Source organism: Plecotus auritus (genome assembly GCF_963455305.1).
Source record: "Plecotus auritus genome assembly, chromosome: 4".
Taxonomy (NCBI): Eukaryota; Metazoa; Chordata; class Mammalia; order Chiroptera; family Vespertilionidae; genus Plecotus; species Plecotus auritus.
In genome coordinates, this window is record NC_137775.1 from 78,016,327 (window position 1) to 78,029,942 (window position 13,616).

At 40.0% G+C, this 13,616-nt stretch overlaps 1 protein-coding gene across 2 annotated transcripts in view; it reads right to left on the reverse strand.

Annotated features, from left to right (window-relative positions):
• PRIM2 (DNA primase subunit 2) overlaps positions 1–13,616 on the reverse strand; it is a 369,636-nt gene that overhangs the window by 157,056 nt on the left and 198,964 nt on the right. For both annotated transcript variants that reach the window (XM_080663471.1, XM_080663470.1), the window contains exons 9-10: positions 10,636–10,708; positions 1,165–1,350 (exon numbers count right to left, since the gene is read on the reverse strand). In XM_080663471.1, coding sequence (XP_080519597.1) covers positions 1,165–1,350; positions 10,636–10,708 — 259 coding nt within the window. The remainder of the gene's footprint in view (positions 1–1,164; positions 1,351–10,635; positions 10,709–13,616) is intronic.

Sequence of the window (13,616 nt, forward strand, 5' to 3'; positions counted from 1 at the left end):
GTTAGAGTAAAGCTGAAGAACAGTACCAAAAGAATCGGTGTGCCAAAATATAATGTATAACATTCCTGATGGTTTTAAAGTCCACATAAAAGCAGATTTGCACTGTTAAACTTAATTGACCAAGAACTGAGGAACTGAACCTAGAAATATTATGGAGGAAAAATGCAAAAAAAAAAAAAAAAATCCAGAAGTAAAAAGGAAAGACAAATTGAGATGGATGACAGAAGAAACACTAAAAATTGTTAGAAGCAGACCAGAGGCAAAAGTAAAAGGTGACAAAGCCAAGGTTAGAAACTTGAACTCACTTTTTAAACAATGATCATGTAGAAATAAAGAGAATTATTACAATGTCAATATAAGGAAAGAGAAGAGAACAATGACAATGGAAAACCAGAAATTGCTACCAGAAGATTCAAGAAATGCAAGCAGACACGGAAGCACATTATCTGACCAGGAGAAAGTGAAGGGAAGGTGGAAACAATATGCTGAAAATCTATACAGAACAGACAAAGGGGTGGCAGGCACCTTTGAAGAAGATTCCTAGGAGGATGAATCTGTAATTCTAGAAAGTGAAGTGAAAGCTGCCTTCAAAGTATTGCGAAGAAATAAACCACCAGGGGTGGCTGGAATACCAATAGAATTATTTCAACCCACAGACACTGAATCTGTCTGCTATACTCCTAACAAGAATATGTCAACAAATATGAAAAACAAAACAAGGACTTAAAGACTGGCTGTTAAGGACAGGACATTGTGGACATCACTCATTCGCAGGGTGGTCAGAAATCAGAGCTGACTCAGCTGCATGCACACACACGTACATTTGTATATTACATGTACATATACATTCCTACAGAAATATAACTCAGAGGGAAATTTCCATCTTATCACAACTGCTGCCAGTATACCCAGAGAGGAGAAGACGCTTCGTTTACACATTAGTTTACACCTGGCCCTGCTGTTTCAATCTTCCCCTTGGAATTAAGTTAACTCTCTCAATCTTTTGTTTAGTATCTATTACATTAGTACCTGAGTTTCTTTTTACCTGAAAGAAACTGTAGACATGTTTATCTTTTAGAATTGGCAACTACATTTCAAGGGCATATTGAAAATCAGACCTTTTAGTTTCAAACAAAAGTTACTGCTCTGATTTTTCAAAATTACCTTGTCTGGATCCATCTTTCCTCTGATAAATTCTTGCTTCCAGAACTGCAGTGCCTGCTCCAGCGTTAAACCAATGCCCTTCAGGAAGAGGCCATACTGCATCCGGCCCCCGTGACGGAGATGGTGACTGTCCCGCAAAGCTTTGTGTAACTGACGCATGCACGGTGGGAAGGATTTGGTACAAAGCTACAAGAGAAAAAGAGTTTTTGGTTATATGAAAGATTTACCAAGTCACTCACAATATTTGTTGCAAATTCAACCTAATTAGCAAATTCAGTCTGATTGGTATAAAAACAAAAATTATAAGGATTACTATCTTGAAGAGAAACCAAGATGGCAACATAAGGTATACAACTGTACGTGCTGCCTCTCACAACCACACCAAAACTACAACTAAAAGACAAAACGAGTATCACCCAGAACCACGGGAAAGCTGGCGGAGTAGAAGTTCTACAACTAGAAGGAAAGAAAGCTCATTGAGACGGTGTAGGAGGTGCAGCAGCTCGGAAAAGCAGAGGTACGGAGGCGTGCATGAATCGGGCTGGCAACTGCGTGCGCTATTTTTTTCAATTGGGAGGGAGTTACAAGCTCCCGACTGCTCTGAACTCCAGTTTCCGGCGAGACTCTGAGGACCCAGGCTCATACAGGGAGGAAATGGACTGTCTGCCATCGGGTTGGAAAGTGAGGGTGGCTTTCTCGCAGAGGTGCATGCAGGAATCATTGTTTACTGCGCTGGGGCACGGGATGTGGGACAAGGAAACGTGGAGATGCAGAGACGGCTGACTGGCAGCCATTGCTGCTTGCCACGCCCTAGTGATTCCCTGAGACCCTGCCCCACCCAATTTACAAACCCGCCCAAGCTGTGCCCAGCGGCTTTTGCATATGAATGGGCTGCCCTCTCGCAGCTTAACCTAACAAATTGCAGCTGGGTCAGACAGCTCCAAAACTTCCAAACCCCAAGCAAAGAGGAGAAATCTGCAGATCTCCCTGTAGCTCCTGCTGGATGGCCTCAGACAGTAGCTGACTTGGACCTCCTTGGAGAACCAGGAACCAGTGTACCTACAGGTCAGTGTGAGACGACACCAGATTTCAACTCCTCACATACATAAGTGACACACTCAAGAGGCAGACTCAGTGAGCACCAAAGCGCCACTGAAGCAAGTCCTGCCCCATAAGGGTGTCTCCAGCATGGCACTTCTTCCATTATAGACACAACGGGTCCTCATAGCCAATTGGCCTGGAGGTCAATTCCTCCCAGTGTACCAAGAGCAATCAAGGTTTAACTACAACAAGACTGTCCACCCAGCCCACAATGGGGTGCACCAAGTGTCCACCTCAGGTGATTGGGGAGGCTGAACCACTGGGCCCTATAGGACACATACCACACAAAGCCACTACATCAACACAGGGAAGCAGCCAAAATGCGGAGACAAAGAAACATGTCACAAATGAAAGAAATGGAGGAAAGCAAACTACTGGATATAGAGTTCAAAACCACAGTTATAAGGTTACTCAAGAATCTTCTAGAAACCGCCAAGAAACTTAGTGAGAACTCTGAGGAATTTAGTGAGACCTTGAAGGATCTTAATGAGAATGCAAAAAAAAAAAAAAAAGGAAAAGGACCAGTCAGAAATTAAGCATACACTGTCTGAAATAAAGAATAATATACAGAAATCCAACAGTAGACTAGAGGATCGCAAGAATCAAACCAAAGATTTGAAATATGAGGAAGCAAAAAACACCCAACAAGAAAAACAAAAAGAAAAAAGAATCCAAAAATATGAAGATAGTGTCAGGAGCCTCTGGGACAACTTCAAGCATACCAACATCAGAATTATGGGGGTGCCAGAAGAAGAGAGAGAGCAAAACATTAAAAACCTATTAGAAGAAATAATGACAGAAAACTTTCCCTACCTGGTGAAAGAAATAGACTTACAAGTCCAGGAAGCACAGAGAACCCCAAACAAAAGGAATCCAAAGAGGACCACACCAAGACACATCATAATTAAAATGCCAAGGGCAAAAGACAAAGAGAGAATTTTGAAAGCAGCAAGAGAAAAACAGTTAGTTACTACAAGGGAGTATCCATACGACTGTCAGCTGATTTCTGGGCAGAAACTATGCAGGCCAGAAGGGAGTGGCAAGAAATATTCAAAGTGATGAATAGCAAGAACCTACAACCAAGATTACTCTACCCAGCAAAGCTATCATTCAGAATTGAAGGTCAGATAAAGAGCTTCACAGATAAGAAAAAGCTAAAGGAGTTCATCACCACCAAACCAGGATTATATGAAATGCTGAAAGGTATTCTTTAAGAAGAGGAAGAAGAAAAAAGTAAAGAGAAAAATTATGAACAACAAATACATATCTATCAAGTGAATCTAAAAATCAAGTGAATTAAAAATCTGAGGAACAGAATAAACTGGTGAATATAATAGAATCAGAGGCATAGAAAGGGAGTGGACTGATAATTCTCAGGGGGAAAGGGGTGTGGGGGTGCGGGAAGAGACTGGACAAAAATCGTACACCTATGGATGAGGACAGTGGGGGGGTGGGTAAGGGCAGAGGGGAGCTATGGGGGGAAAAAGGAGAAACAATTGTAATAATCTGAACAATAAAGATTTATTTAAAAAAATAAAAATAAAAAAGACAAAAAAAGGATTACTATCTTACTGAGATTACAGATGAACTTTCTTATTAATATTTCATATTGATTACATGTTGAAATTATAAATATTTTGCTTTGGGGGTAAATAAAATATATTATAAAAATTATATCATCTATTTATTTCAAAAAAATTTTAATTGATTTTTTTCTTTTGAGAAACTATAGATTCACAAGCAGTTGTAAGAAATAATACAAAAAGATATCAGATGACTAGTTTCCCCCAGAGGTAATAGCTTGCAAAACTATAGTATATTATCTCATCCAAGATGCTGACATTTCAATAACCCACCAGTCTTAGATTTCCTCAGTTGCACTTATGTACGCAATTCTGTAGTTTCTGTAGCTTTATGTAATTTTATCACATGCAAGTTCTTGCATCCACCATCACAGTCAAGATGCAAAACAGTTCTATCACCACAAGGATCCTTCGTGCTTCCCTTTTATAACCACCCCACCTACCTTCTGCACCCTCCCCATCCCCTCACCATGGGCAACTATGAATCTGTTCTCTAGCCCTATGCTTTTGTCATTTCAGGTGTGTTATATAAACAGAATAAGATAGTATGTTATGTTTTGGGATTAGGTATTTTTTATTCAGCATAATTCCCACAAAATTCATCTTAATTGTTGCAGATATCAGTAGCTCATTCCTTCTTTATTGCTGAGTAATATTCACGGTATGGATGAACCACAATTTGTTTAACCATTCACTTGCTGAAGGACACTTGGGCTATTTCATACTGTTTGGGGCTATTTCTAATAAAATGAATGTACAGGTTTTGGTGTGAACATAAGATTTTATTTCCCTGGGATAAATGTTCAAAAGTACAGTGGCTGAATCACAGATGAACTTTTCAAATAACCCAAATACAAAGTAGCACACAAAAATAAGATAAATGGGTCTCAAAAGAAATCTTTTAAAAAAATGTGTTAAAGAAATCAACAGTTAAAAGAAGAAAATTATAGGTCTTTCCTTTGGTGTTGCCCACTTTCAACTTTTTCATTTATGGTCTTAACTGCATTCTCTCTGACTTCCTCAAATAGCCTCCTCTCAAGACAAATTCTCACCCCCTCATGTATTCCTTGACAAACTAAACTTTACCTGTAAACAGGAGCAGGTCTCACTATGCTTGAGGTTGCTGCTCCCTCTAGTGGCCACCAGATTCTTCGTCCTTTCATAGTAACAACTGAATTTTCCATAGCTAGTTCAGTCAGGTCTCTCTCTATCCTCCCTTGGCAGCACTACTGGAAAGATTTCTATGTTCCTTCATACTATTACAAAATTACTTTTCTTAACGATTGTTCTAGTTCAAAAACAAACATGAATATTCAACATCCTTAGTTCGAACATGCAAGATTCCCTCAATGTCTATAATGAACTACTTTTCAATTATATGTCACAAAACAAATATTTATTGGATGTTTTAGGTAACAAGAAGGTGAATAAAACATAAATTTCCCCGTAATTCAGTTAAAAAAAGAATCAGTCACTATTACATTCCATGTTATATATGTTAAACTCATATAACAAATTACATAATGAGGACTCCAACAAGGGCATGAATCAAGTGCCATGGAAGCACTGTGACAGGGAGGGGTAAGAAGGCCCAGTCTGATACTGTACCATCACGAACACTTTGCTCAAGCTAGCTGTGTTATCCCATGATCACAAGTCATGTTTTGTACCTTCTCACTTTTCTCACTCCACCAGCCATGTCTGATATAGTCTTGGCACTCCCCATGCTATCTAACCAAAACCAAGCCATTTGGCAAGACCCAGTACAACTTCAACAGCTTGTGGCACAATTCCTTGGTTACTTATTTAATCACCAAATATCTATTGAATACTACTATGTGTACAGTCCTGGGCAACCAGCAATGAACCAAACACCCTATCATTAAAGAAGCTATAGTCTAATGGGAGGAGATAGGCAATAAACAGACATAAATTGAAAAAAGAGATAATGTCTGATTCCAAAAGCACTGGAAATAAAGTAGAATAATGGGGTCAAATGTAAATGGGAGAGGAGTATTTCAACTTGAGTGGCCAGAGAAGCCCCTCTGAGGAGATGGCACTGCAGCTAAGACATATAGAGTAAGTAGATTTCCAGTCCAAAAAAGGTCCAAGAATACTGTTCCAGTGAAGGACACGCAAGCAAAGGTCCTGAGCAGGAATGAAGATCAGCTGTGTCTATGATTGGTTGCTCAAGAAAGAGCACGGAGGTCCCTATGGCCAGAGCACAGTCAGTGAGCCAGAATGGAGACGACGAAATTGAAATGATAAGTACATATGGCTTTACAGGCCATAATCATGAGTTCAAATTTTAGTCTAAATGTGGTGAAACCCAACAGAGGGTTGTGATCAGAAGACTGACATGACCTGGTAAACATAGAGAACTCTGGCTGTTATGTAGTAAACAGAATGTACAGAGGCAGGAAGGATGTATAAGAGATTCTGGCAGTAATCCAAAAATGGAAATGGAAAAGCAGAGAAATGACTGTGGATATTGAGCAGACAAGGGATTATAAGGCCAGGATATGGGGTGAATTATCAACATGGGTGTTGTGGAGGCCAAGAACAGTAAGTAACAAGGTGGTACAATAGGATCACAAGGGCTTGAAAGAAGTTGGAGTTCTGACAATGGAGGCAGAGAAACAGTTTGGAAGTGGTGATGTGGAGCAAGGAAGACACATCCCATAACCTAACAGAGGGTGTGGGAGAAAAAAAGCAGCTTCTGGAGAAACCAAGATGGCGGCATAGGTAAGCACCTAAACTGCTGCCTTGCACAACAATTTCAAAACTACAACTAAAAGACAGAATGAACATCATCCAGAACCACAGGAAAGCTGGCTGAGTGGAAATTCTACAACTAGAAGGAAAGAGAAAAGCTCACGAAGAATCAGAGGAGTTGCAAAGGGCTGAGGTACAGAGACATGTGCGCAGAGAGGAAGGGCAGCTGAGTGCCTGGCTGGCTTTCTCTGGCGGGAGGGAGAAGGAAGCTCCCGACTGCACTGAACCCCAGTTCCAACTGCACTGAACCCCAGTTCTGGGTGAGACCCTGTGGACCCAGGCTCATATGGGGGGAGTCTGGACTGTCAGGTAGAGAGAAACGCACATGAAGACTCGGGGAAGCAGTGGAGGGCAGGGGACTGGAGGCGCACATGCGAGTGCGCACAGAGAGGACTCACTGCGGAGGTTGCCACTGGCTTTCCCTAGTTGAAGGGAGTCAGAAACTCCCGACTGCACTGAACCCCAGTTCAGGGTGAGCACCTGGGGACCCAGGCTCTTACGGGGGGAATATGGACTGTCAGGCGGAAACTCAGGGGAGCCGCAAAAGGCAGAGGTCTGGAGGCAGAGACAGGCGCGCAGAGAGGACTGACTGCTGAGTGTGCCACTGGCTTTCTCTAGCTGGAGGGAACCGGAAGCTCCCGACTGCGCTGAACTCCAGTTCCGGGTGAGAATCTGGGAATACAAATTCATTGGGGGAGAAACTGGACTGTCTGGCAGAGGGAAAAACTCAAGGGCAGCTTTCTCTCAGAGGTGCTTGAGCGATTACTGAGGGACCCTGAGACCCAATGGGCCTCAGAGGGCAGGGCTGACGGGAAGCCAAGACTGCCTGCTCAGCCCTGAGACTCCACCCCATTCAAGCTGAGCACAGAGGCTTTTGCAATTTTGCAAGTCTTGTCTCATAAGGCTGTCTCAAGCACAGAAGTTCTCCCATCGTAGAAACAGCTGATCTTCACAGCCAACTGGCCTGGAGGTCAATTCCTCCCAGTGATACCAACACTCAAGACTTAACTACAACAAGGCTGTGCACACAGTCCACAAAGGGGTGCACCAAGAGTGTCCACCTCAGGTAACTGGGGAGGCCGACCCACTGGGCCATATAGGACACCTAACACACAAAGCTACCGTACCAACTCAGGGAAGCAGCAAAAATGCGGAGACAAAGAAACAGATCACAAATGAAAGAAATGGAGGAAAACAAATGACTGGATATAAAATTCAAAACCACAGTTATAAGGTTTTTCAAGAATTTCCTAGAAAAGGACGATAAATTTAGCAAGACCCTTGAGGATATGAAAAAGGAGCAACTAGAAATTAAACATACACTGACTGAAATAAAAAATATTATACAGAGACCCAACAGCAGACTAGAGGAACACAAGAATCAAGACAAAGATTTGAAATACAAAGAAGCAAAAAATACTCAACCAGAAAAGCAAAAAGAAAAAAGAATCCAAAAAGTTGAAGAGAGTGTAAGAAGCCTCTGGGACAACTTCAAGTGTACCAACATCAGAATTATGGGGGTGCCAGAAGAAGAGAGAGAGCAAGATACTGAAAACCTATTGGAAGAAATAATGACAGAAAATTTCCCCGACCTGGTGAAAGAAATAGACTTACAAGTCCAGGAAGTGCACAGAACCCCAAACAAAAGGAATCCAAAGAGAACCACACCAAGACACATCATAATTAAAATGTCAAGAGCAAAAGACAAAGAGAGAATATTAAAAGCAGCAAGAGAAAAACAGTAAGTTACCTACAAGGGAACACCCATATGATTGTCAGCTGATTTCTCAACAGAAACTATGCAGGCCAGACGGGAGTAGCAAAAAATATTCAAAGTGATGAATAGCAAGAACCTACAACCAAGATTACCCAGCAAAGTTATCATTTAGAATTGAAGGTCAGATAAAGAGCTTCACAGATAAGAAAAAGCTAAAGGAGTTCATCACCACCAAACCAGGATTATATGAAATGCTGAAAGGTATTCTTTAAGAAGAGGAAGAAGAAAAAGGTAAAAATAAAAATTATGAACAACAAATACATATCTATCAACAAGTGAATCTAAAAATCAAGTGAATTAAAAATCTGAGGAACAGAATAAACTGGTGAATATAATAGAATCAGGGGCATAGAAAGGGAGTGTACTGATAATTCTCAGGGGGAAAGGGGTGTGGGGGTGCGGGAAGAGACTGGACAAAAATCGTACACCTATGGATGAGGACAGTGGGGGGGTGCGTAAGGGCAGAGGGTGGGGTGGGAATGGGGTGGAGGGGAGCTATGGGGGAAAAAAGGAGAAACAATTATAATAATCTGAACAATAAAGATTTATTAAATTAAAAAATAAATAAAAATAACCATAAAAAAAAAAAAAGCAGCTTCTACTTGAAAGAGGCTAGAGGGCCAACAGTGTCATTGAGGGAGCCAGATTTCAGTTAGAAATCTAAAGGAAACATTTAGAAAAGACATAGAAAACATCATGGGCTATGCTAAAGACCTGAGTTAGGAAGAGATCCAGATAAGAGTATATCTATCACCTAGCACAGGATCTGTCACAGTCTCAAGGACAGAAATGACCATCATAGCGCTTAATGTTACTTATCATGATATTGTTTATTATTTACTACTAGAGGCCCGGTGCACGAAATTTGTGCATGGGTAGGGTCCCTAGGCCTAGCCAGTGATCAGGGCCGATCAGGGCCTTTGGCTGCCGACCAGGGCCTTCCTTCATTCTGTGCCGCCCCATGGTGGTCAGCACACATCATAGCAAAAGGTCGAACTCCCAAGGGGACAATTTGCATATTAGCCTTTTATTATATAGGATGTTGTCTACCTCCCTCAAGTAAGGTCAATAAAGGGAGAGGTTCTTCTTGTTTTATTCACCTCTGTATCCACATCACAGTGGCTGGTATCTAATTGATGGGCTCAATATATACTCACTCAATAAATTAATGACTATATTTCTGTATCCTCCTATAGTATCCAACTAATTTCACATTTGCTTGAATGAATATGATAGAATTAGAAACAGAATGAACTGCTAACCATTCACATAACATAAACACAATCATTTGGCAGGAGGAAGTGTTAGAGATTTCAAATCAACTGTATAAGGTGGGAAATTCTACTGTTATGTCTAGAAATATTAACCGCTAGTGTTGATCATAATTTATGGCTGGTTTATTTTCCATTTTTTTGGATAAAGCGGAAAATCAATTATGTGTTAAAGAGAAATCCTACAGACTATAGTAAAGTATGCTACTCTTTCATTCTACAATGGAACCACAAAGTGGAATTGTAATGAGCTGGCCAGTAATCTAGTGGCAACCCAAGGATGGGAGCCTAGACTTAGTGTTATAGAAAAAATTTCATCCTCCCAAAATTCATGGTAAAGTCTTAACCCCCAGTACCTCAGAATGTGACTGTATTTGGATATGGGGCCTTTAAAAAGGTAAAGTTAAATGAGATCATGGGGGTGGGGCCCTGGTCTAGTTCCTAAGAAGAGGAAGAGACAGCAGGGATGGGTGCACAGTGGAAAGACTATGTGGGAACACAGTGAGAAGAGCCCCACAAGAAATCAAATGTGCTAACACCTTGGTCTTGAAATTCTAGCCTCCAAAACTAGGAGAAAATAAATTTCTGTTGTTTAAAGCACCCAGTCTGTGTTATTTTGTTACAGAAGCCTAGCAAACAGATACATTTAGTATTTTCCATTTCTTCTTTTCTAAATGTACATGTTATTTAAATATAAATACATTAACACCACTTAGCTATAAAAGAATTCCCCATTATACTAATTAATTAAATCCTGTTTTCATCAGAATACAAATAATTTCCTGATTAATTTTGGTATTTTTATGATTTAAAAAATTCTTTTTATAGCAAATAGAATTTCTTTAAAATGATTGGCAGACAAAGGAATAATATTCTCTCCCAATATTCCCACCCCAAAATAATCTTTGATTGAAGAAAATCTGTGCTTCCTCCATTGACAAAGATCTAAATTTAAAATGCTTACCGAGTCAATCTGATCCAAAGAAATCTTCCCAGCACTGCCCAGTGTACTGTAATCTTGACCAGTGTAGGAATGACTAAAGAGAAAAAGAAAAATTATTAAGATAAGATTTGTAAGACATTTTAGATCACATCAAAGGGAATTTTTTATGCTGATGTTAAGTTAGAATGAAAAAACATTTTATACATAAATCTTAGCAGAAACATAGCTAAGTGTTTTAAAGGCATTTAGTAGAATCCATTTAAGTAGTAACTTCCCTAAAACAGTGCAAAACTATAGTGACAGTCTGGCATGCCACTTCCATTCTTGGAAACATAATGCAAATTGTTCAAGTTCAAACCTCGACTGCTGATCCTTAATTAACAGCAGTCAGCACGGCAAAGGAGAAACGAGCTTAAATCAGGACTATGCACTAGTGATAAGTCCCTCAGCCAGTTCCTTAGACACTCTGTATCCCTGGTTCCTATCTGTCGAATGGAGATAATAATAATGCCTGCTTTACAGTGTTGATAGGAGGTCTGAATCGAAATAACTTTCCATCAAGTACCACATAGGGAATATAGTCAGTAACACTGTAGTAATTATGTATGGTGTCAGATGGGTACTAGACTTATTCGAGTGATGGCTTCATGAGGTATGTAAATGTCTAATCACTATGTGCATAACATAGTATTGTTATGTCAACTGTAATTGAAAAATAAAAAAATTATTTAAAAAGACCTGACATATTTAGTAATCACTGTTTACTAAAATAAATAACATCTAAATGGCATTTTAGATATGCAGAGTACTTATCTATATCCTGTAAATAACATCCTCATAGCCCTGACAGAGCATTTTTATTTTACATTTGACAAATGAGGAAATGGAAGCTCAGAGGAGTTGGAAACTTGTTAAATCAGAAAGGAAGCCCACAGTGCAGTAAGGAACTCAAACCTTTTGATTCCCGATTCTTTGCCTCTTCACATAATATGACAAGATTCCCTGTAATATTATTCACAAATTAGGATTTTTAACTTGGTATGCATATACTTTTGTAATTTTTTATGTCCTTACATAGCACCACACCCATGCCTAACTCCATAAACAGTGACTCAGATGCAGACATTCAGACACTGACACAGTGAAAACCAGCTGCTGGCTTACACAGAAAACCGCAATCAAACCATGATCTATGCAGACTCCACAGCTAAGGGGAAACCTGGAATAAAGCATCATTGTGACCTCCACATTCTACCAGGTCAGTAAAGATTCTTGCTGCGGAACAGTATAAATATACACACTCAAGAGGCTCTGTAGAAAGGCTGTTGTTCCTACAATCAATCAATTGTATTGACTAAACAATGTGAATGAATGATGAAGCAAAACTACAGTACTGCTGGGGATGCTACAGCCACTGGCTAGGAGACTATTAGGAGTGTAGATTTCCCCTCCCTATCATCCTCCTTCCATGTGCTAAGAATGGCCTGAAAATTACAGAGAGCAAGATGAGTGGAATGCCAAGGAGTGATACAGAATGATCCCTTACCTGAAACACACCTTCTTGCCTCTGGTATGTTTATCCCTTAAGTAACAAGTTTCTGATAATGTATCATTAAATTATAACAATTCCCTTAATCATAGTAGTTCTATGACATATAAAACTCATGCTTAGTTAAACCAACAGTTGCTATTTGATTTATTAAATTTATTGGGATGACAATGGTCAACATGAACATACAGGTTTGAGGTGTGGGTTTCTATGCTACAAGATCTGTATATTGCACTGTGTGCCCACCACCCAATGTCAAATCTCCTGTCACCATATATTAGGACCCCCTTTAGTACAGAGCAAAGCCATATAATTGTGTCAATGAAATCCCAAAAATAAACATGTGTTTCAGTTTCTAATATATCTTACAGTGGAACAAAGAGGCAGCATGGCCAATGGAAACAGCAGTGGGCTCAGTGTCCGAAGACTTGCCCTGGTTTTTGTTTTCTAAGTTCCTAGCTGGCAAACCGGGGTAAGTCTCTTGACCGTCCTGATTTGCAATATCCTCATCTGTAAAATGGCATTAATAATGCCAGGCATGCCCACTGCCAGAAACGCCGGCAAATTAAGTGAAATAATATATTCAAAGTACTAATTAAAATCAGTAAATCATATTCCAGTACACAGAGCAATGGCAGCCTTGACCAATGAGTACAGAGAAAACAGGCTGGAATTGGGGGGAAGTGCAATCCTACAGAGGAGCCCCCACCCAGTTGGGAGGTACGGGGCCACTCCAATGACCCATATGACCTTCAGCCTCTTAGTCTATAAAGTGATTGTAATCCTCTAACAGGACTGTTCAGATCAACTGATTAAGAAATACAAAAGTCCTCTAAAAATGGTAAAATGATGTATGGACATGACTATTGAGTAAATAGTGCTAGCGGTTAGCGCAAGGAAGTTTCTCTCAGCCCAGATTAATGTAGTATACTAAGTACAAAGAGGAGATATATTAAAAGAACCCAAACATTTGCCTGAATGGTAGTGTAAATGCCTATTCCTCCATACTTTGATAGAATATGCAAAAGGGCTAAATTCCAGGGAGGGGGGAGTAAAAAAGAAACAGAATGGTAGCAATGATTAGTGCAAAGACGTTAATGGATATAAATAACTACTGAGAGGATATAAGGAAACTATATAGACATCATATTTCTAAAATTATTATTAATAGACAGGAAAATGGCCATCAGCCAACCCAGTGAGGACAAGCATGGAGCCCATGGGAGGGAAAATTATACATATGAAGGTGTTAAGCTTCAGAATTAGAAAACAGACTTCTCCTCTACTTATGACCAGAAGGGATAACTTACGTTTTGGTCAGAAGAGTTGGTACATCACAACTATTACGTATATATTTGAACTAGTTATGGATAGATGAGGCTTAGGTGGGGGAAATTTTTGGATATAATATAGACAGGTCATGGGAAACATTGCATCCAATACTAAAGAACCA